General features: G+C 40.6%; 1 protein-coding gene across 2 annotated transcripts in view; it reads left to right on the plus strand.

Annotated features, from left to right (window-relative positions):
- Nucleotides 1-24,559, plus strand: part of EPHB6 (EPH receptor B6) — a 75,288-nt gene extending 50,729 nt beyond the window's left edge. For both annotated transcript variants that reach the window (XM_065658245.1, XM_065658246.1), the window contains 11 exons: nucleotides 6,527-6,651; nucleotides 7,781-7,943; nucleotides 8,772-8,886; nucleotides 11,654-11,709; nucleotides 11,825-11,944; nucleotides 12,353-12,600; nucleotides 13,505-13,720; nucleotides 14,759-14,908; nucleotides 15,054-15,247; nucleotides 16,479-16,634; nucleotides 17,693-24,559. In XM_065658245.1, coding sequence (XP_065514317.1) covers nucleotides 6,527-6,651; nucleotides 7,781-7,943; nucleotides 8,772-8,886; nucleotides 11,654-11,709; nucleotides 11,825-11,944; nucleotides 12,353-12,600; nucleotides 13,505-13,720; nucleotides 14,759-14,908; nucleotides 15,054-15,247; nucleotides 16,479-16,634; nucleotides 17,693-17,801 — 1,652 coding nt within the window. In that variant the 3' untranslated portion in view covers nucleotides 17,802-24,559. The remainder of the gene's footprint in view (nucleotides 1-6,526; nucleotides 6,652-7,780; nucleotides 7,944-8,771; nucleotides 8,887-11,653; nucleotides 11,710-11,824; nucleotides 11,945-12,352; nucleotides 12,601-13,504; nucleotides 13,721-14,758; nucleotides 14,909-15,053; nucleotides 15,248-16,478; nucleotides 16,635-17,692) is intronic.
- The last annotated feature ends 433 nt before the right edge of the window (nucleotides 24,560-24,992 follow it).

A 24,992-nucleotide genomic window follows, 5' to 3' on the forward strand; every position in this document is an offset into this window, starting at 1 on the left:
TCTCTATTTTATTAGTAGCATTAGTGAAACATTTTTAATTTTTTCCAACTCTCTCTCTCTTCGCTCCTTCTTTGCCTTCCAATCGCCTGTACTTAGTGGGAAAGGGAGGGAAGAGGGGGTTAACAAAACATCTGCCACGGTTTATTGTCACCCTGCAATCAAACCTTGACAGTGTGTTGGGTGTCTCTCTTTAAGGTGCCTCTCTTGTTCACTGAAACTGTTTCAGGGGAGAACGATTTTCTTAAACAGCAATGTCTACTGAATGGCTTCTTTTTGTGTTTTTTTTTTCCTTGCTCTTCCTCAAGATCATTAGGAGTAAGCTTGAGATGAGCTGCCCTCGATTCGTAGTGACAGCTCATACTAACAAGGCCCTGCTTCCTCCATCACATGGCCTGTCTCATCCACACCCCCTGCCTTCATTGCCTTCAGCAACTTTTCACTTTAACATGGCTTATTGTTGTTGGTGGTGTGTTATTATAACTGTTATTATTTTTACTATTATTATTATTCTACAAGCAGAGATGGACATTTCAGGATCTTATGTTCTGAAGGAGACAAGGAGAGGACAGTAAGGCATAATGGGTATAAAAAAAGCAAACTGGAGAAAGATAAGCTTTCAGAATAAATGGCCATAGCAAAAAATTTTCTCTCCATTGAATTAAAGGTGACCAAAGAAAGACCCTCCAGCCCTTGCAGTTTCTGAATATTCTGCTTAGTCATACATCAGTCAGAGTTCTCTCCCTTCTTCCATATACTGATCCAAACAATCCTCCTCTCCACCCTCTGTCCCTTTGTTGGAGATATCTTAGGCAATATTCTGTGCTGGAACAGTTATACTTTCTTCTTCTTTTTCCTCTGCTACTTCTTTGCTCTTCATCTTTGCTTCCAAAACACTGTGCAAGAGCTGGCTTACTCTTAAGAGTCTGCTAGCCCTGCTTCAAAGTATGATAGGATCCTTTGGTTACACAATCACATTTTTCTGTGGTAGCCTGATTATGATATTCCTACTCTTCAGTGACTGCATGTTTGAAGACAGAATAAGAAGGGCTGGCACCGAAAAGCTTCCTTTAATATAGTAAGACTTAACCTTCTGTAGCAAAAAGCATCTGAAACCTGTTTGGATAGTAATAATAAAACCTGTTTGGATGGTAATAGTATGACATGCAAATATGATATGCAAATTACCAGAAGGAAAAACTGTCCAGACAAGAGAGAAGGGAGTTGGTCTCAGCTCAGGTTTGAAGTGCTGAGGGTGAGTACCTAGAGAAGTGTCAAAATATATAGAAAGATGTTGGAAGGCTGTTCCAGATAGCATGAACTGCATGAGAAAAGGCTATTATGTAACTGTAGTGGAGTTCTGCTTCTTCACAGAGGGGAAACTGACACAAAGAAAGCAAGGAACTTAAAATCTAATCATATTATTAAAAAAAATCTGACTAAAACTTTAATGATTATTTTAACATCTTCAAGTGTACTCATCAGGTAAACAAATAATCTCAGGTGTCAGGACAGAAATCAGGTTTTCCTTTAAAGGATTGTGAAAACTCTGTGCATAGCTGTAACTCTTCTCCCATTTTTTTTCCCTTGCACCTTCCATTGAAGCATGTAGTAATGTCTGTTGCCAGAGACATGCTACTGAACTTATTCATTCAGGCAGTTGTTACATTCCTAGAAAGAAGAGGAATAGATAAAGACAGTAGAGACTCAAATGTTGAAGCAAATCTATGCAGACTTTTAAAAGCAAGTAGATTTTTTTTTTTACTGAATCGAGACCTTATGAAGGCTAATGGAGATATGTGAGGATAAAGATTATATGACCTAGGTTGCCTTGTATCTGTGAAAAGATATGTAGCAGCCTTCTACATCAGTTGGATTCAGAGCAGTGGGACCTGGCAAAACCAAAAATCTGTAGAACTGCAGAAATGAAAGCTAGACAGTCTGAGGCATGTGTAAGAGGCTGCATGTGAAAAAGGACAGTTATAGGTAGTGACAGGAAATTTAAGAGGACCTGACAGGAGATTGTCACATGAAATGGTGTAAGAAGAGGAAAATAATTAAATGCCAAGTATGATTATGAGATTATTAAAGGAAATGGATGAGTTGCTTGAAGATGTTGCCTTTTCCAAAGAGAGAGAAAAGAGTCCAGTAAACTTATTTGGCAAGAGCAGGGACACATGCAAGCCATTTTCTTGATCAAAACCACAAAAGGAATACAGAGAGCTGTCAAAAGTTACATACTACTGTGTTTAGCCAGGTTAAAACAAGCAGGTAAAGCAAGTGGAGTGTGAGCTCTGTGTTCATTGTCCTCTGAACGAACTACTTAAACTAATGAAACTAATGAACATTCATTTTCAAAGTAACGAGCTGTTTGTTTATTTATGATCTAATTGCCAACACAGAGCACTTGGCAAAGGCCCTTAAGAATTTAGCTGTATTGTTTACTTCTTACCTACAAAAACCAAAACTACTCTTAAGGTTTAATTTTTCCCTTAGTGACATTTGTCAACTCTGCCATCATTAGCAGATTTACCCAGTTATGACTGGGATTTAATAAAAATTTCTATGGTCACTCCACAAAAAGAAACCATTCCAGTTTCTCTCTTTAACTATGCCCTGTGTCTGCAGCATGAACAGAGAATGAAATGTGCTTATTTTCACATGCCAGGTTTCAGCAACTGGTTAAATGAATACTGAAACTTTTTGAGCAAGTAGAAATAGGAGGTGCATAGTAAAACATGGCATCTTGTGGCATAAAAGATTTTTTCCTGTTTATTAGCCACGAGTGGAAACCATACACGAAAAGTAGTAATAACAAGGGTAAGGGAAGTGAAAGTAACTAACTAATTTGCTTTACTAAAGCACTCTTCATCCACAGGAAGTACAAGGTTATAAAGAAGACAACACAGGATACGTTTAAAGGATTTTCAGGTATTTAGAGAAAGGGTCAGAACTAAACTGAAGTCTGTGGAAAAGACATAGAACATTTTCAAAATAAAGATATTAAACGCTAAAGAAGGGAATTTCCATAATGCATTCAGACTAATCTTCCTTGAAGATGATATGTGGGAAGATGTATGCAACAAAGCTAGGGTCTAGAGGCATAAAATAATTTGCTCAAACCATGTGAAATATGATGGGAGAGACACTGGATGCTTTCAGAAGCATATGGAGTAAGACAGAATGGGAAAAAAATCCAAAAATAACTAGAAAGAAAACACAGGCCCTGGTAGGGTTTCATTTGAATCCGAATTAAGTGATAACCTCTGAGCCAGCTGTCTGAATTCCTGCTGTAGTCCATAGGTGTCTAGTCAGTACTTCTCAGTGAATGATTGAACCATCTGGTCAGAATCAGAAAATGGCTTAACTTGGAAGAGACCTCTGGAGGACATCTCTAACACCCCTGCTCAAGCAGGATCACCTCAAGCAGGCTGCCCAGGACTATGTCCAGACCACTTTTTAATATCTCCAAGGAGGGAGACTCAACAACCCCTCTGGATAACCTGCTCCAGTGCTCAGTCACCATCATGGTAAAAAGTGTTTCCTTGTGTTCAGAGGGAGCCTCCTGTGTTTTGGTTTGTGCCCATTGCCTCTGGGCCTGTCATTGGGCACCACTGAAAATAGCCTGGCTCTGTCTTCTTTACATCCTTCCTTGAAGTATTTGTGCACATTCATGAGATCCCTGGAAGCCTTCTCTTCTCCAGGCTAAACAGTCCCAGATTTTTCAGGCTCTCCTCCTCTCACCTGAGACACCCAGGCATAGCCAAAACATCTACTCAGGGCTTGCAGAAATGGCATAGGAAAAGTAGAAGACCTAGCACCTACTGGAATGCTGGGTAGTTGAAAACTCATAGTACATATTAACATCAGAATGGATATGTTTTAGCTAAAACACGGGTCAGACTTTGCTAGTTGACTTTGAGTGTTTCTTCTAGGTAGGGGAGATATTGTGGATTGGTAAGAAATGAGAAGGCTGGGAAGAATAACTGTTGGAGATGGGAAGAAAAGGAATGAAAAGAGATGAGGGAGCAGGAATTGAGGAGAGATTTAACTCTGATCATTCTGCAAAATTTTCATTCAAAACTAGAAGGAAGTGGGCTCTTCCCTGGCAGTGTAACTGTGTATTTTGGTTTGCACCTCTCCCTGTGTGTGCTTTATGTCCCATCAGAAGAAAGTTAAATTTTTCACAACACTAAAATGGCATGGAGTCTGCCTTGATCAAATGTTAACTGGCCAGTTGTCCCATTGTCCTCAGATTATCATTTGAATTCAGTGTTCTTCATTATTGTCTTAGTTGCTACATATGGTCTTGCTTAATTGCTGCTGCCTTCCATCCTTGTCACAATATTGTCATTAGCAGGTGTAATAGTTGTACGATCTTGTTTGAAAGATGAGCAATTGTAAGAAATAAAAGGAATAAGGATGAGTGAAGGCATTTTATTGTTCATACTCTTATATTTTTGTTTCATTTATATTTTTAACTGGTTCCCACTTGCCTGAGCTATTTGACACCCATTTCATCTGTGTCTTTCAGAATAACTGTATCTTGTTGTTAAAAACAGTCCTTCCTCTTTTTCACAATTATGAGGGAAGAAAATGCTATTCTGCAGTTTTTGATAATTTGCCAAATGTCTGTGCTTTATTCCTCACATTGAGGAATTTTATGTCTATGGTGTAAAACCAGTGGAGTTAGATGGCAGCTTTACATTGGCGTGCTTTTTCTGGAAAATTTTAATGTTGCTGAAAATGTTACTTCCATTAGGAAAATGAGGGTTCCCTAGCTGCCTACCTGGAGGTTTCTTGGCAACATGACATTTTGCTTGCAGAGAGAAGAGCTTTGTGGACAGACACCTGGCAGACTGAAAGATCCTCTTTCAATTATCCTGCTTGGAAATCTCTTCCTAAGAAGAAACTCATATTCTTTTTGCTTTTGCATGAACCTGGAGAGTGTGTGTGTATGTATGAATTCGTGGATGTTTTTTGAATAAATGGATTTTAATTTTCCAGAAAGCTTCACGTGCACGTGGCCTTAACAACCATTCACCTCCCTTTCTGATCTGAGGACATTTTTTAGAAGAACTAACTACTTCAGGAAAGGGCCTGCTATTAAATAGGTGTTTTGTACTTCTGCTGTCTTCAGAACATGTGAATGGTGTCTCTAGGAGGACAAAAAGAAGAAAAAACTACCCCACATAGTAGCTTGGATTGTTTCTCATTGTAATCTGATTTTAATTCAGTGAACAGTGTTTGAAATCATTAATTATATTATCTTCAAGATAAAATTTTGTTTCTTTCCAATTGATTTAGTGAGTTTCAGCTTAGAGAGAAGTAATTGCAATTACACAAATCTCAAAGTCTTTAACTGACCTTCAAGCTCTTAGAATAGCCAATAGAAAGATTTCTAGGATTGGTACACACAAGTTTGTACTTGCTTTCTTGTTTAGATTTGTTATTCCAAAGCCCTTTTTTATGTTTGATATCCAGATCCTGCTTTGTGTATGAAGGAAAGTTTCTATTTTCCCAAAGTAATTAATATCTGATGTAGACTATAAGCACTTAATATCATAATGGAATCAAGAAAGCTAACAGATCCATCTGGGTAGTACACCAGGCGGGCATGTTCAGTGAAAAACCAGAAGCTTAGCAAGCTATTTAAGAACAGACAGAAGAACCTGTATATGAAATTTACACACTTACACACTTAACAGGGACCTTTAAGTGATGGTTCCAAGCAGCAGTGCTAGTTAGAAGCCCATTCAGGCTGGGATTTTGTGGTTCAAAGGCCCATACAGGGACTGGAAGTCTCAAATATAGTGGTAGTTTCGACAACTGGGCAACAGTCCCGACAGGGTTTGGCCTGAGATCCAGGAGCTAATCTGAACACAAGGCTGCATATCAGGCTATGAAAATGAGTTGCTTTCATTCTCTGTGATCAGCAACTGAACTGAGACCATTGAACTGAAGAATGCTTCACAGTCTATTCCTTAATGCATCAGTGTCCTTATCTGCCTCCATCTTCTGATTTGCAACAGTGAAAGGCCTCCATTACTCTGATAGCCCATACTTTATTTTTTCCCCAAGTAAAGAATTAATAACTGGGGGAGAAGCAGAAGAGAGGTAGTGTGCTCTGCTTTTGCTCTGACCACTGTCACATTGTTTGTCCAAGCGTGATGCTAGATTGTTCAGTGGCACTGAACAGCTTGTCATCTTATATGCAAAAATTGCAGCTTTGAAGATCAGAATTATGTTTCACTACAATATAGATAATTTCCTAATTCCTGTGCATGATCAGTTGGATGTGGATTTCTTCATTTTCTTTCTGTCCAAGTTGTCAGTGACTGTATCTCACGGTAGAGTAGAATTGTGCCTGGATTTCTTCTGATTATTTTATAAAGTACTTCAAAAATGCAAATTAATGCCAATTAAAGGAAGAGCTGACCTAAGTTATTAAGTCATGATACGAATATTCAATTATCTTTGTTGTTAAGCCTATCCCTTTGCAATCTCTCCTTCCTCTCTTTTATTCTAGTCCCCTCTGCTGTCCCTATGATGCATCAGGTGAGTCGTACTACCAGTAGCATCACACTGTCATGGCCTCAGCCAGACCAGCCCAATGGGATCATCCTGGATTACCAACTACGCTACTTTGACAAGGTGAGCAGAAAGTGATGCAGTGCTCATTGTTGTATAGCTGTTATGCAAAAAAGAACAGGAAATATTCTATCTGGAGGTGCACCCCTGGATTGGGATGGATAACGTGGAGAAAAATGGTTCGATTATGAGGGAAGAATAAGATGTAGCGAAACCAGAGGTTCATAATATATGCTCCATCTAACATCAGTCCATCTGCATTTCCCAACTTGGAACCATGTAGGGACAATGCAAATAAAAAAAGAGAAGACACTTGTAGCTAAGCTAAAAAGTTGTGGCTAACAACCTTGCTAGGTTGTTTAGTACCAGCTGACACAGTGGAAGGAGCTGAAGTTTCAAATGTGTATATTGGAATTGGACTCACCGCAGCATTCTGTAATGTTTTTATGGAGGGAAGTCCTGTGTCCATATTTACGCCTGGACAGACATCTCTAAGAAATTTTGAGAGGAGGAGTGCACTCTTTCCTTCACTAAGTGGCAGGTATCAGTTACCTGTTTATGTGCTGGAATTACAGGATGGTAAATATTAAGTTGATCTCCATTCACATCTTTCATGACTCCTAATGCAACTGATTTGATGGGAAGAGGTATGTAGGGCTATTCAGACAAGCTCCCATTCCATATTCTTGATCTTTCACATAACTGTTTTTGCAGGATTGTGCAGGGCTACTCTTTTTCTATAAGTAAAGAGGCCTACTATGTGTAATAACATGTCTAGTAGCTCCCTGGATACAGCACTATCTGTGTTCTTGCTCTGGATTGTCCTAGAAGAATACATGAGCTTGTAGGAGAGAGCTTGTACAAGGCAAAATTTCAGGACAGGCTAAGGCTTTTTTATGGATATGCTTAGCAATGAACCACAGGACAAGGTAGTTTTATCTCACTTCTGTTTAAGTCAAGACTGAGGGCCTTTGGCAGAGCTTTGTGGGAGGCCCAGGCCTAAGGGAATGAAAAGCAGCAGTGAGGAACAATGAGTCGTATGGAAGGAAGTCAGGTCTGGAATAGCAGTTGGGAGGCTCTGTAATGAATTCAAATAATATTGGGCTGACGTGGAAATTAGCATTCCTTGATGAGGAGAGCCAGCATTGTGGGCAGAAGGCTCACATTCCTTTTTGATCACTGACATTCACAGGCAGAAGATGAGGATAATTCATTCATCTTGACTAGCGAAACCAACATGGCCACTATATCAAATCTGACACCAGGCAAGATCTATGCCTTCCAAGTACGAGCTAGAACAGCTGTGGGCTATGGTCCATACAGTGGAAAGATGTATTTCCAGACTTTAATGGGAGGTAAGTGCTACCATTTTGTACTCAGATCTGCACATAACCATCTTTCACTTGTGTATGTCCCTGAGTATGTTAGCTTGTCCTCTGGAGGACTACTACCAGACACTCCTACTCAAATTGCATTTCTGTATAATTTGCATATGCATATTTGTTCACTCAAAGACACTGTCAAAGCATATTTTTTATGGTACCACTGTATTCCCCAGTCCTACTTCATGTTGCCTCTGTACCTCTGACCAGCCAGAGCAGAGTGTGTCAGCAGAATTCTCTTTAGGAGGGTGTTACAGTACATAGCACTATACACTGCTGTGGTTTGGTCTCCAGCTGTCACAGCATATCTTACGGCTGAATGCTCTGTAAAAGTCTTAAGGGCAGGTGGTACACAGGACGTATACCCAGAAGCTTGTCTTCCAGCAGTATTGCCATCCATTCATGCAAAGACCAGCATATTACCTTGTGATACTCTTTGGTCTGCATCAAAGCTACTCATGTCATCTACAAGCTAAATTAATAGCAGACAATGGGATCAAAGCCCTGGTGTAGAGCTAGCCTATACTTAAGTGGCTAGTTGGGCATCAGTAGACCAGGGAAGGAAAAGTGTATTCTGAGGGAGCAGTGGCTTTTCAGAAGTAGGAAGGCACTGGAAAAGCACAGTGATTGAGGGGGTAAAGGGATAACCAAGTCAAGCATTTGTTGAATTGTCAGGACAAGGCTGGGAAGCAAAGGGCTGGTGGGGATGGAATTGTGGGTAAGACCTAGTGAAGAAGGGAAACTCTAACAGTTCCTGTCCTCTGCATTTGTGTTTGTGTATGCATGTGTCTTCCTTGCTAGGGGAGCGCTCGGACATGGTGCAGGACCGATTGCCGCTTATCGTGGGCTCAGCACTTGGTGGTCTAGCCTTCTTGGTAATTGCTGCCATTTCCATCCTTGCCATCATCTTCAAGAGGTGAATTCCTTGACCTGCTCATGTGCACTGCAGACAGTGGAACTTTCTTACCCCTGCTACATAACCCCATGCCAAGGGAAACAGCCTGATCTACATTTATCCAGATGTGCTTGAGATGCCATTTCCTAATTAAGGAAAGATCCTGCCCCATTACTGCTATCTGAGGAGCATCTCCTTTGGTAAACCACTCATGTTCTTAGCTAGTTAGCTAAGTTGGCTGGTTAGCAATATGAACGCAAGGAAAGCATTTTAAAACTGGTGATCAAAAGGTATTTAGATGCATCACTATAAAGAAGGGACTGTAAATTGCATTTTAGGCAAGTGGAGGAGGAAGCAATGTAGTGAAGAAGGATCAGTGGAATAAGTATTTAGATCCACTTATTTAGAAGGTGCTAAATACCCTTTAACCAAGGACCAAGAGACAGGAGCTCATTTGCTGAAGAATGAAATCTGTACAACCCCAGTGGTTCCATGGAACACTGACTCATAAAATATAAGTTAAAGAAAGCAAATACAACTTCCCATTTTGGGAAGAAAAAAGGGCAGATAAATCAACGTAGAGGTAATCTGTTATGCCAAGAAAAGGACAGACATTTTAAAGAGAAAGAGAGAAAAGTAAGGCTTGCTACTTTTGTAGAGGTAAAAACAGAAACAATGGGGATTTTGCTGTTTAAAGAAAAGAAACAGTCATTACTTGCTTCTTGAATTTACTGAGGTGACCTTAATCCCTTAGACTGCCAGTAATGGATTTTTGTATATTTACTCTACTCTACCTCTGCATAAGAGGCACTTTTTAGGTTTTTCTGCTGACCTGAAAAAATGTATAAACTACTTAACTTTAGAAATGACATCTAATTTTAGTTATTTCTTTTTTATTCTATTCCCTTTACTACATTTGTTTTCTCCTTCTGTGTATATTCTCTTTTAATATTTGTCTTTCTGGAAAGAAAAGAACTATCAAATATTGTTGTATTTGCATTGGTTTTTTGTAGCTTTGAACTGTTAAAAACATAATTTCTTGTTACAGCTGGAAATGTGGTATTATGTGCACAACTCAATAAAGTGTATATTTTTCTAAAAACTGAAACAAAACCAGAAAAAATTAATAGTACCAGAACTGTGTTGGGGAAAGACAGTAATGGGTTTCTGTAAATAGATCTACATAAAAGGAAATACGAAAAATAGCTTCATTTTTACTTGAAGGATCACAGACAGTTGTTCAGAAAAAAATTGGAGATAACGAATTTCTATTTTAAATTTGTGCTTGACAACAAAAGTAAGTTTGAAGATGTAGGAAATGAGGAATACCTCGTGAAATAAGTAGTTCTTTTAAAGATTGAATATATGTAGAGTCAAATGCTATAATTTTAACTTGTTTTTGTAAATTGTTGGTACACATTTTCCAGGCAATATAAAATGTGAAACACCTATTTTAGCGAGTTTATTTTTTTTTTACTTTTTTTTAATGATGAAAAACTATTATTATGTTAGATAACCTATAAAAAAACATGAATGTAGAACTGACTTTCAGATGCAACAACAGAGTTAGACCTCTTAGATAAAGGCCCCCTGTAAAGCTGATTTCTTTCCACAACAGAGCAGATTCTGAAGGTAGAACTGTGTTTTTGCAGTCTTAGCAGTTTTAAAGAGATAAGCCTGAAAAGAAAGAATAATACACAAAGTTATCTGCTAGAATGACAGAATTAGTTATGTCAGTAAAGAAAAGTAACTTTTCATTATAGTGTCTTCAGAAGCTAATTGAATCAGTAGTCAGAAGGTTTGTGCTGAAACAGCAAAGCATATGAGTTGACTCGAATCCATACATACAGCAGAGATACCACAGGATACCACAGAGTTTGATTTACGATCTGGTCTCATTAACATAATCTAGAAAAGACTGTAAACTAGCATGAATTTTACATTTTGGGGAAAAATATTAACACTGTTGGGAACAAAGGAAGTGACTCGAAAATAGAACATATGTTTAGAGCAAACCAGTAATAGGATGAAACTTATAAAACAGCAAGATCATGTGGGTAAAAAAAAATGCCTGAATCACACACATTTAAGAGGACAATGAAATCTGAGAAACACCTATGCTGAGAAAGATGTATACTTGCTGTAAGTTAAATGCATTTGTGCAATAAATATTACAATAAAAAGGACCATACCTTTTTTGTCCTGCATATGCAAAAATCACATCATGGAACAGATTTCTGTCCATCTGGCTCTGTGTGGTTGGCTTTGAGTACCATACTTATGAAAATAGTCAAAATAAATGCTGTTAAGAGACCAGGAAGAAAAATAGAAAATAATTAATCTTTGGGGAAAATTTATACAAATTAATCATTAGAGTAAACAGCTCTGAGAATGCTTTTGAAAAACTTTAAAAGGCATCACAGAAGATGCATTAGATTAGTATGGAAAATAATAATTTATTATAATTAAATGAAATTAAAATGCAAATTTAGCCTGAATAGCAAGATAACTTCCAACACAGTAAAGGTAAACTCTAATATTTTTTTCAGGCTAGTACTGGAGGCCCTATAATTTGTCATATCTAAAGTGGGGATGCAAACAGTGGTGTAAAAACTAGCACATTGAAAACAAGCATGCACTAGTTACCAAGAGATGGGCAGGATCTTAATACCCATCTTCTGTCCCTAAATTGAAGGATTCTCTGAGTCTTGCATTGAGAAGGCTACCTCAGCATCCTATGAGGGACTCTTGTGTGTATTTTGACTTTCCTTTCCTTTATGTCCTGCAGTAAAAGGCGAGAGACTCCATACACAGATCGCCTGCAGCAGTATATTAGTGCACGAGGTAAGTGTTCTTGAGCAACAGATGGCAAGGTCCTATCTCTTTTCAGGACTCATGAACACCCATGTCTCTCAGGGTTTGATTCTGGTGATGTTTTGGGCTGTCTCCTCCACTGCAGGACTTGGAGTGAAGTATTACATTGATCCTTCAACCTATGAAGATCCCAGTGAAGCTATTCGAGAATTTGCCAAAGAGATTGATGTGTCCTTCATCAAGATTGAGGAGGTCATTGGATCAGGTAGTGTGAGAATCTGCAGATTTTGAAGTGTCTTCTTGTTCACCTTGAGACCTGGCACACTGCTGGCCTGAGGTGGACCCAATCATAGTATATTAAGTGTCTCAGGAAACTTACCTTCATTTTTACCAAAATTCATCTTAACCTACTTGCATTTTGATGCTGGCTCCAAACCAGGTTTAAAACAGCCTTTGAAGACTCAGAGCTCCTAATTCGAACCCTGAAGATGTAGTCTCCAACCTGACTGAATTCAGAGCCTTCATCAAGAACTTTACCTTAATCCAAACAGTCCTAGTAACCGTATTACCAAGCAGTGCCTGGAGTTTTCTGCAGTAGAATGTTTTAGTGCACCTGACTAAAATTCTTTGCTGTGTTTCCTTACTTGCGGTGTGTTTCTTCCCTCCCTGACAGGTGAGTTTGGACAGGTGTGCTTTGGTCGCCTGAAACACCCAGGGAAGCGTGAATACACGGTAGCTATTAAGACCCTGAAGTCAGGTTACACAGATGAACAGTGGCGGGAGTTCCTGAGCGAGGCCAGCATCATGGGTCAATTTGAGCATCCCAATGTCATCCATCTGGAGGGTGTGGTCACCAAGAACCGACCAGTCATGATTGTCACAGAGTTCATGGAGAATGGATCACTGGATTCCTTCCTCAGGGTACCACAACCAGAGCCTCCTACAACTGTTACCTCTTCATCTTACTGTGTGCCAGTCTCAGATCTGATAATTTTGCCTGTTCTTCCTCTTCACTCCTGTCTCTATAAGTCCTCAGTTTCCCTGTTTGGGTGCAATAGAAATTATAGCAAATTACCGCAGTAAGTGGTTTGGGGCCAACATGGTGAAAATATCCCAAAAGCACACTCATAATACAAAATTTCTTCATTATTTTAGACTTCTCCAGCTCAAATAATTAGTGGTAAATAGCACTAAGCCATTTGTGTTTGTATGTAGCCTTCCAGTTCCTTACATGCATGCGCCAAAGCTTGTCTTTCTACTAATGTTATTCAGACTTTATTCCATTGAAAGTTTTAAAGTTTCAACATTGTAATGAAGTAATGAAACTTGTTATTTTTTGACTCAGTTTCCAGTTTCTAGTAATGAAACATAAATACAGACATTTTTATACTATAGATGCTTCACTTGTTTTTTTTAATGATTCATATGCTAATTCAACCACAAATGCTGTGGCAGGTACATTTTGAAAAGCACATGAACCTGTTGTGTGGAATTGCATAGAAGCCATTGTGAAGGTCTTAAGACACTAAGAGCACGTTTGTCTGGTCCCATTCATTTAGCCATCTTAGTAGTTAATGAGACTAGGTGTAGGATGCTATAGGAGGATATGGCCACATGTTGAGAATTGTCTTCATTTGAGATTCATTACCTTAAACGAACCCTCCTTTCTTATTTACTGTCCCTGAACCTTCAGATTTTGGCCGAAGTTAACATGTATGTTCTCAAACTTCATAAATCCACCTTGTTACCTTGCTCTTTGTTAGTCTTCCCTTTTTGCTTTATGGTCTGTGGTCACGAAAGTCTATTTTTGCCTCCTTACTTGCAGCAGAAGGAGGGACAGTTCAGTGTATTACAGCTGGTGGGAATGCTACGGGGGATTGCAGCTGGCATGCGCTACCTTTCAGACATGAACTATGTGCATCGTGACCTGGCAGCACGGAACATCTTAGTCAACAGTAACCTTGTGTGCAAGGTGTCAGACTTTGGTTTGTCCCGTTTTCTGGAGGATGATGCTTCAAATCCCACTTATACTGGAGCCCTGGTGAGTTACTGCTATGGAGTGCGTTACTGCAGTGCTGCCAGCTGTTATTCTGTGCTCCTCCTTGATTTAGTGTACTCTTTTAAGTCCGTCTTGAGACTAGAGAGACTAGTGGGGTAGAGCCTTCTGTCTTGTGGGCTACCTGTTCCAAAGCAGTAAAAAACAAAACCAACTGAATATCTGATCCACTCTGCCATGTGAAATGGAGACTCAGCGCCTTTTTTGTGGAATGATGGTGAATAGGACAAACCTGATAACCTGATGTAGTTATAATCTTTCCCCTTTCATTAGCTTCTTACAGAAAGTATAAAGGACTGAAGGAGAGATTGATCCTGTACTACCACCCTTTGAGGAAAGAGGTATTTTTTTCCTACAGAAAAGATAACTGGCCTAAGTATATTTATGGGCTCACAACCAACCGTCAAATGAACTTATTGCCTATGAAGTTCTGACATTTGTTATACATACCACAAAAGGGGTGGGTGTATAACAGGTGGGTTGAAACTACCATTTGGTGTGCAGGGGATGAGAATAATTCAGCCACTGAAAACTGAAGCAAGTTTTAGATATATGTTTTTTGAAGAACCAGCACCTGAATGATATTTTGTCTGGCAGGTCATACCCACAGTCAGAGAGGTCAAGATGGAAAGAGGAAAGAGTTAATGCTAGCCACTCAGTGTATCTGTCCTTTGGTGTTGCACGTTGGGATTGTTTAAATGGCCTTAGACTTTCAGGAGCATTTTGCTATCTGCCGCCTCTCAAATGCTGCAAAGAAGAGGTGTAAAAGTTAAAATCTGTAACATCATGGGATTTGTAGGAGCAAGGAGGCATGATTCTGTTTTCTCATTCAATAGAACAAGGTGGAAACCTTGAACGTAGTTTGAATTTAAACCAACAATATCTACAAGACAGCATCAACTGGACTGGTACCCATGCTCAGAGTTGTGTCATGCCACAGGCATCTGATCAGTTCAGTGATGTAATTTTCACAAATACTCCTTATCTCACTAACATTCTGGTTGCTCTGTGACCATTTTCTAGGGCTGCAAAATCCCCATTCGTTGGTCTGCCCCTGAAGCTATCCAGTATCGCAAGTTCACCTCCTCCAGTGATGTCTGGAGCTATGGCATTGTCATGTGGGAGGTGATGTCCTATGGTGAAAGGCCTTACTGGGACATGTCCAATCAGGATGTAAGTATCATAAGTAGTGAAAATGTACATCTGCCTCTCTGGCTTATATCAATTAAAGTAGAAAAAAGTAATACACCACCAAGCGATTCAAGCTTGCCTTTTATTTTCCTAGCTGTGATAGAACTGTGTTCTTCATTCCCTGCAGGTAATTAATGCCATTGACCAGGACTATCGCCTGCCACCACCCCCAGACTGCCCAACTGTTTTGCACCTGCTGATGCTTGACTGCTGGCAGAAGGAGCGGGTCCAGAGACCCAGATTCGAGCAAATAGTCAGTGCCCTAGATAAAATGATCCGCAAGCCATCTGCCCTGAAAGCCACTGGCACTGGGAGCAACAGGTGAGATAAGCATTTAGTGCAAAATAATAGGGCTTGTCTCTTGGTAGGCATCATGAGGAAAAGAAGCAGTAAATCAGGCTATATAGTATTTTTTCCAACCCTCTCATCTGAGACTGGGAATAAATAGAAAGAAAAAAAAATGAGAAGGAGGGTTGGAAGAACCTGATTCACTTAATGGGTGATGAGGAGTTGCGAGTGCTCAATGTGAGGGGAGATAAATCTCTTGATGAGGTGCACTGAGGATAACCATGAGTGAGGGATATTAGGGAAAGGAGAGAGGGGCACATCCGGGTGCAGCTACCCAAGATATTCTGTGATCACACAATACTGTGTGATCACAAGCAGTGATGAAGGAGGAGAAGAAGAAGGAAGAAAATGTGTAGCTAAGACTAACTAGAATTGCAGCTTGCATCCCATATTTTCCCAACTGCACTTTGCAGCTGGAAGTCAGCAAAGGAGAAGTCTCTGGGGAGTAAATGGCACAAAGATTAGATGGCTGTTGAGCTGCTGATGGAATTACTTCCTGCTGGCATTGAGGGTTTGTCCTCATTGTTATAAGCTTTGTCTCAGTGAAACGTACTCCACAGCTGAGGGAGGAGAAAAGTGCCTAGTCATGCCCAGTTTACTAAAAAAAATCACATAAAGAGAGCTATAGCTTTGAGATTCATATCATGAGGGAAAGAGCTAATGCCATATATAAACAGTAATTTATCTGACCTTGTACTACCGTGCTTTTACGTGATGGGTGTTGGAGCTGAAACAATGCACTCATTGTCTCATAGGTTACTTTCTGATCCGAGGAGTGCATCTAGGAGAAGGAGAGGTAGTCACAAAGGTAAAAAGGTATAAGATCTCATCTCTGCCTCAGAAAATTCCTCACTGCAGCTCTTTGCCCTAATGGGGCAAATTAATAGCCAATAGGTCTAGACCCACAAAGTGTGGAAAGATCTGGGGCGACAAGAGAATGTGCCTGAGAGAGTATAAAACAGGAAGGAAGGATCAATTTCTTGGGTTGGGTTAATTGTTTTCAGGCAGAAGAAGGAACATAGGTAGTCTAGAAACAGGGCATCAAGGTGAGACTCTAGGAATCAGGTCCTGAAGAACAAATACCATTGTTCTCCCATTCTGTGCTCTTCAGAAGTTGCATTCTCTCCTTCTCATAACTCTTAGCTTACTAGTGTGGTCAGCTGATGTTGATAACTTGGGTTTTTAGAACCTGCCTCTTTTGCAGACCGCCTCAGCCTCTCCTGAGCAACTGTCCTCCAGATTTCCCTTCACTCAGCAATGCCCATGAGTGGTTGGATGCTATCAAGATGGGCCGTTACAAGGAGAATTTTGACCAGGCTGGTCTGATTACATTTGATGTCATATCACGCATGACTCTGGAGTAAGTAGAGGAGCAGAGAGAGGAAGAAAGCAGACACTCATTTTTCCATGCAGAAAGCAGTCTGAGAAATATTGAATGAGGGCTATATGGAGAATACATAGACATGAAAAAGGAGAGGGAAGCCAGGGAAAAGCAGCTACTGTTTCTTGAATCATATGACAGCCTCTCTACACTGTCCATACCAGTGTACATTTGTAATCTATTTCTATAAGCACTAATACTCATCTCATGTACACTACAAAACATACTGCCAGCAATGCAGAGAGACTGTTACATCAGAATGTTCACGACACCTGCCACAGGTAATATCCACTTTTAAGGGGATGTGTAGAACCAGCCATGCCATATACTGGGTTCAAGTGTTATGCAGAAGACTGGAGCCAGCAAAAGGAATATTCTTGGAATCATAGACTCATAGAATGGTTCAGGTTGGAAAGGACCTTTAAAGATCATCTAGTCTAACCCTGCTGCCATGGGCAGGGTCATCTTTCACTAGATCAGGTTGCTCAGAGGCCGATCCAACTTGGCTTTGAACACTTCTAATGATGGGACATCAACAACTTCTCTGGGCAACCTGTTCCAGTGTCCCACCACCCTCGTCATAACAGTTTTTTTCCTTATGTCCAATCTAAAGCTACCCTCTTTCAAATTAAAACCCTTGGCCCTTGTCCTGTCACTACAGGCCCTGTTAAAAAGTCTCTCTCCATCTTTCTTGGAAGCCCTGTTATAAATTGAAAGGCCACAAGAAGGTCTTCCCAGAGCCTTCTTTTCTTCAGGCTGAACAACTCCACTTATCTCAGCCTTTCTTCGTAAGACAGGTGTTCCAGCCCTCTGATCATTTTCATGGCCCATTTCCACTACTTCTTTTAGTATCATAACCTACCAAGTTCTGCTGATACTGTCTACACCCACAAACATTTGCCAAGCAAAAGCAGAAGCCTTGTCAGCTGATTCTTAGACAATGATGATATCCATACACATTGATTTGGTTCTACAGGCAAATGGTTCAGAACAAGAAGCCCATTTTAACACTTTCCACATCATCTGTTCTCTTGCAGAGATATCCAGCGCATTGGCATCACCCTCGTTGGTCACCAGAAAAAGATTCTGAACAGCATCCAGCTCATGCGAGTCTATTTGAATCAGCTTGAACCAGTTGAAGTGTGATGTTTACACCATCCTTATTCCACTAGTTTCAACCTCTGGAAAGGTTCTGGGGAATTTCAGGGGGATTTTCACTGTAAGAAAAAGAGATGTCAGTATGCTACTTGAAGACTTAATGCGCCTAGAGAGTGCACACAACATGTCCTGTTCCATGAACAAAACCAAAGCCTTGCCGTGATTTGAAAGCAGAACTAAATAACTGGTGGCATTTAAATGTGGCTGACGCATACATTTGGAACAGGTTGGGGGAGCGAAAGTTATAATGTGGGAAGGAGATGGATAGTAGCTTCAACAGATCAGAATTACCTGTTGCCTCTTCTCTGCCAGCAAAAGGTATCAGACAAAGTTACAAAGCCATCAGCAGACTTAATCTGTGGCTGGGAGCCCAGCAAAGCTATAAAGACAGAATAAAGTCAACAGGAAGTTTTTTACAAAAGAATCCCATTGTGGTATGAGAAATTGTTACTCAGATGCAGATGAGCACCAGTCTGTCACTTGGTATGACAGCTTGGTGGGAAATTCACATTCCAGTTAGTGCAGTAAGCAATAAGACATATTACCTGGTAAAGAGGTTGAGGCTAAAGGGCTCCAAATTGTATGCTATTTTGTGTGCAGTTGAGTCAGCTCCATGATCTAGGAGGGAAATTTAGCAATCCGTTGTGCTGACACAAGGAACAGCAAGTGCCTCGTGCTATACAGCTTTGTTTATGGGACTGCAACAGAACAGAACAATAAAGACTCCTAGAATCCATCCTGCTGGATGCGCACGTGGAGACAGAAAACAAAGATTCTGGTCCTTGCAAGCCCATCTTGAGAAGAAAGGCATAGGTTATGATATTCTGAAATCGTGAGCACCCAGAATTTCTGTTTTGTGCTCTTCTGACCCACTTACAGACATTGAAGAGTGTGACAGGAAAAAGTATGAAGCCCTTTGCTGTTGAAAAATACATGCTCTTTTTCTCACCCCAGCCAGCAACATCAATGGGCACAGTTGGTTGTATATTCTCAAGGAAATGCAGACCTTCAGTAGTCAGCCCCAAACAGACAACTGGAACAAAGGAGGTGAAACTCTTTCACAAGTTCTTGTCAACAGTGATCAGGGAAGGGTACAGAATCCCACAGAATGTGTCGGGGTCGGTTTTGAATGTCTCCAGAGAAAGAGACTCCACAACCTATCTGGGCAGCCTGTCCCAGTGCTCTGTCACCCTCAAGGCAAAGAAGTTTTTCCTTAGATTCAGATGAAACCTCCTATGCTTCAGTCTGTGCCCATTGCCCCTCATACTATCATTGGGCACACCACTGAAAGGGGTCTGGTCTCATCCTCTTGACATCCACCCCTGAGTTATTTATAAACATTGATAGTCTCAGTCTTCTCTTCTCCAGGCTGAACAGACTCAGCTCTCTCAGTCTCTTCTTATAAGAAAGGTGGTCTAGGCCCCTAATCATCTTTGTAGCCCACTGCTGGACTCTCTCCAGTGATTCTCTGTCCTTAAACTAGGGAGCCCAGAACTGGACACAATACTCCAGCTGCAGCCTCACCAGGGCAGAGGGAGAGGATAACCTCCCTCGACCTGCTGGTCACACTTAATGCACCCCAGGATACCATTGGCCTTCTTGGCCTCAAGGACACACTGTTGACTCGTGGTCAACCTGTTGTCCACCAGAACTCCCAAGTCCTTCTCTGCAGTGCTGCTTTCCAGCGGGTCTGCCCCTAACCTGTACTGGTGCCTGGGGTTGTTCCTCCCCAGGTGCAGGACCCTATACTTACCCTTGTTGAACTTCATTAGGTTCTTCTTTGCTCAGTCCTCCAACCTGTCCAGGTCTTGCTGAATGGCAGCACAGCCTTCTGGTGTGTTGACCCTTCCTCACAGTTTGGTATCATCAACAAATTTGCTGAGGGTGCACTCAGTCTCTTCATCCAGGTCATTGATGAACAGGTTGAACAGGACAGGACCTAATACTGACCCCTGGGGAACCCCACTAACTACAGGCCTCCAACCAGACTTTGCACCACTGATCACAACCCTCTGAGCTCTGCCATCCAGCCAGTTTATGATCCATCTCACTGTGCATTCATTCAGGCCGCACTTGCTGAGGTTGCCTATGAAGAGGTTGTGAGAAACAGTCTCAAGAGCCTTGCCGAATCAAGGTAGACAATGTCCACTGCTCCCCCCTTGTCTACCCAGCCAGTCATACCATCATAGAAGGCTATCAAGTTGGTCAAATGTGATTTCCCTTTGGTGAACCCATGCTGGCTACTCCTGATAACCTTCTTTTCCTCCACATGCTTGGAGATGATGTCCAGAAGGAGCTGTTCCATCACCTTCCCAGAGATGGAGGTGAGGCTGAGTGGCTTCTGGTTTATAGTTTCCTTGGTCACCCTTCTTGCCCTTTTGAAGACTGGAGTGACGCTGGCTTTCTTCCAGTCCTCAGGCACCTCTCCTGTTCTCTAAGACCTTTCAAAGATGATGGAGAGTGGCTTTGCAATAACATCTGCCAACTGTCTCAGCACTCATGGGTGCGTCCCATTGGGACCCATGGATTTGTGGATGTCCAATTTGTCTAAATGATCTCTAACCTGATCTTCCTCAACCAAGGGAAAGTCTTCCTTTTGCCAGACTTTCTCTTCTGTCTCTAGGGTCTGGGATACCTGAGGGCCAGTTTTAACAGTAAAGACAGAAGCGAAGAAGGCATTCAGTAACTCTGCCTTCTCTGTATCACGTGTCACCAGGGCACCCTCCTCATTCAGCAGCGGAACTACATTTTCCCTAACCTTCCTTTTGCTGCTTGAAGAAGAATACTTGAAGAATACTTGAAGAAGCCCTTCTTGTTGTCCTTGACATCCCTGGCCAGATTTGCTTCCAAGTGGAGCTTGGCCTTCGTCACCGCATCCCTGCGTACTCTGACAGCTTTCTTGTATTCCTCCCAGGTGGTCTATCCCTTTTTACACATTACATAAGCATCCTTCTTCCACCTGAGTTTTGGTACCCACAGGTCTCTTCAGTACTTAAGAAACAAATAACAATATCCTTGGAATCAACTATGTCGTCTCGTAGAGGTGCATGAGAATTACCAGAATGACAGAGCTTATGTCTCCCTTCAAACCGACCAGTGCCTGCTTAAGGAAAGGTCTGCTTTGAGAATGAACAGAGCTTCAGGACTGTATTTCTGTCTCTATCTCTGTGCAGGTGTGTGAAAACATGAAACTGAGCTTGAGAGAAAAAGTCATAAACTGTACACTTGTCCACCTCACCAACACATAGGAAGGGAAATTGAGATGGCCTTGTTAAGCAAGGCCGCAGTGAAGATATTGCATAAAAAGACACCTTCTTTGTGTTTAGAGAGGAAATGACCCTAGCTGTTCTGATCTGTGCCCATCTGTTGGCTCACTGCGAGCTAGTCATCAACGTACTATATTTATCCTCCTGTCAAAGTTTGAATAGCACAACTTCTGCAGATACCACTCCTGTATGGATTTAAGGATTTCTCCAAGCCAACTCAGCAATTGAAGACTGAGTAACCACATTTGATAGTTATTGAAGACTCCCATAATATGATAGGAGGTCATCCAAAGTACTTGCACTAGAATAGCCAACCAAGTTCAGAATCTTTATTACAGAGAACAGTTGCATTTGAGAAGAAAACATCATTCAACGATACGGATGCATTTGCACAGTCTGCCCTTTTATTCTTCAGATCATTTTTATGCTGACTTTGCTTTGGTATAACTTTCCACACACATCAGAATTTCATTTTGCATAATTCCATTCACAGTTGAGGTTGCTGATTTTTTTCATAGTTGGATATGGAAGAGCTGATGCTCTTGGGCACAAGAGAAAACATGTTATGAAGTTTCATATTAGTTGTATTACTTCTGTAATGAGTGATAGCGAAGTCACTAACAGCTTTTGTTGGTATCATTATATTATATAGAGAGAGTTAACACCCAGGATTAAAGTTTGGTGGTTTTTTTTAATGGTTACCCGTGGGAAACGGTTCCACTTCAGAACACGGACTAAAGACTACTTCCTTTTTTAATGAAGTCCAAATTTCTGGAGCAAAGTTCTCTGACAAGATTTACCTTCCTTGGAATTCTGAAGTTTGGGTTCATGCTACTGATTAGACAGATTGATAGAGGAAAAAAAGAAGGACAAATGCAGAGACACCTAGCTAGCATGTCAGAAATAAAGGTATCACAGCAGTTTAGTCTATCAAAGTATAATAGGTAAGATTGTAACTGTTGTGGCCTGAGGATTCTTGACATTAGCTTTCTTTTCCGTTACTGCCCTCACTAAACAGATGGTTTCTTTTACCACAGCAATATGAAGAGCAGTTTCCCCTGCAGCACACAATTTCCTTGTTAATCACACCATACCAAATGTGCCAGAAGCACTTCAACAGTTGGAAGCCCACAGTACAGCCACAGATATTTTATTAGTGAAAAACTGAGAGGTACTTGGGACAATACAGGATATTCAAAGATTTCCATAGTAAGGAGTAGTGTATATCCATGGAAATAGGGAGATGAAGTGTATGATTTCTTTAGTCTCTTGAAATTCTCAATTCAGACTCTCATCTCATTTAGATGTTAGGAGTGACTTTGTAGAAGATATTCTGCATCTTGTCCTGTGAGAAGGGCCACAGGATCTGGCCTAGTTTCTCATCCATGCAGTCTTTAATTTGTTTTGACCCAAAGGCAAATACTACAGCTATGAAATGTATTGCCACTCAGAATGAACAATACTCACTCTCAGCATTTCTCATTAAAATGCTTTAGCACTTTGTTTATTCCACATATGTTCATATTCATATTTTTACACATCAGTAATAGCTTCTATGTAGATATCTCAAGCACTTGGAAATGGTTTTTCACTGGATTTTACATCAGCTGTTGTTTATGGCTCTGAAATAATTCATGATATTTTATAGATGGAAAAACTGAGGCATGGAGAAATGAAGAACTTTGTTCAGGGACAGGCAAATGAACAAATCTGAATTTCTATGTTCCCCACATAAATCACTGTATTTCCTACATTTTTCAGTCTTTTTCTGAAATAGTACAATGCAGTTCTCACACAATACACAGGATTTCTGTGAAATCATTCTAAAAAAGTGACATCTTCCTTGAAAAATTCAGAGTTAGATGTAATGATTACCCTGAAGTTTAGGCAAAACAACAGAATCAGTATTTCTGCTTCTGAGGGCTACGTGAATATACAAGAGTTTCAGATGCATTCTCCTCTCACTGAGTGTTTTTGGTCAGGGAGGAGGCTCCTTCTGCTGTCATGTCTCTTTGTAGCAACATCTGTGAGAATGAGATGGTAAAAGCATCATCTTCTGAATCCGTACTGCTTTTTGCAGCACTGAAACATATATGTAGAGGTTATCACGAAGTGGTCTTGCTCAATTATCAGTCCAGAAAAATCAAATGGGAATGAGAAACGGAGAAAGACAATTGAGAACGGGATATATTTCAATCACAAAATTACGGGGTTTTTTTAGGTCAGTGTATGTACACAGTTTAGGTACACAGGTGTTTTAGTTCACCTTAGGTACACAGTTTACTTCTCGGGGTGAAAGCAGAGTATCTAGAGGTGTCAAGTAACTGAGTCAGGGAACAATAAAATATAACATCTTTGAGCAGGTCATTGTCACTGCCTGTTTGGTATCCTAAGTGAATCTCTAACACGGATGTGGACCATTATTGGACTCAGCATTTTTACCTGCTTACAGTTCAAATGTTATTAGTTCGTTGACAAGCTGAGTAGCATCCACATTGTCACATAAGGCAGCCACATGAAGGGCTGTGTCCCTCACTGCACCTAGAGAGACAATAATAAATTAACTATCTCAGTTGCTGGATACCCACCATTCAGCTATTTCCATGCTACCCTGGTAAATTTATTCTCTGCTACAGCTACAGCCCCATACCCGTTATCCAAACTTGCAGACCCTGGAAGTTTTCTTCTCAAAAGTATTTCAACCAAGGCTAGTACAAGAAGGGGCACGACCCCTCTCATGAATGCCACAGGCTTTACAAGCAACGAGTTTCTGAATAACTTGCAAGTCATTATCCTTTGAGGCCTGGAGTAGTGGAGATTCCCAGAGACTGGAACAATAAAAATTGTCCATTCATCATCTTAAAATAAATAAAGTGGTTATAAGAAATATGTCACAAAGGAAATATAATTCTGAATCAGGTGGTAATTTAGCATTCCAGGGTTATTGCATATTTACTGTACCTGACTAGACTTTGTACAAGGTGTCAAATTACTTTCAAATCTTAGGCTACAAGACGTCAACATTTTCTGGTAGGTGACATCTGAGATCCATGCAGAAATTGCACATATTCCCTGCATAATTTCGGGATTTCTCTTCCCATTTGAAGTTCATCAGCCAGGCCCAAGTAGGCTGAATCATTGATTCTTGTCATAATACAAAATTCAGTAACCAAGTCCTTCTTTCTGACAGATGGAAATACACTGGCAGAACACAAATCTGACTCTTTGAGTCCCAGCCCTTTGCTCTAACCAGGAAACACAGGTAGAAAATTAAATATTCAAACCTTTCTTATGCAGCGTAGGAGCTTCACTTGAATACAATACATAATGATCCCTCTGGAAAGTTTGAAAATAAAGACATCATTGTTAACAGAAATAAATAATCTTAAAGAAAAATCAAGTTTGGCTGCATGCCCATTTTAACTATCTCTGATGCTGAGAGCCACAGGGGTTCTGTCTGTATGCACCCAGACAGCTTATTCTGCCAAAATGAAAATTATAACTTAAGTAAAACAAGGTGATACCCCAGGGAAATGTACTAACAACATCCCGCGTCGTGCTTTTCTTAAGTAGAGAATGAAAGCACTCTACCTGCTTTTAATGATATGGGCTGTGCCTAAGAATATGAGAAGTCAAGCATGAAGTTACTGACAAAGCAGCTGAAAGGACAATATTGGGGTAACAGAGAATCTTGCCAACATGTATTACACCACAGCTATACAGCATTGAAGAACTAAATTATGAAAATGGCTATGTCTCCATGCTGACCTGCATCTGCAAAATAGTATGCAGAAACCAAAGAAGAAGGAGCAGAAAGGATACAGAAGGGGACTGGAATATGCTTGAATATATCGTCAACACTTGTTCAGCATTCACTGGCACTGCGTAACACTAGGTAGTGCTGTCAACTACT

The sequence above is a fragment of the Caloenas nicobarica genome, chromosome 1 (assembly GCF_036013445.1).
Source record: "Caloenas nicobarica isolate bCalNic1 chromosome 1, bCalNic1.hap1, whole genome shotgun sequence".
Classification (NCBI taxonomy): domain Eukaryota; kingdom Metazoa; phylum Chordata; class Aves; order Columbiformes; family Columbidae; genus Caloenas; species Caloenas nicobarica.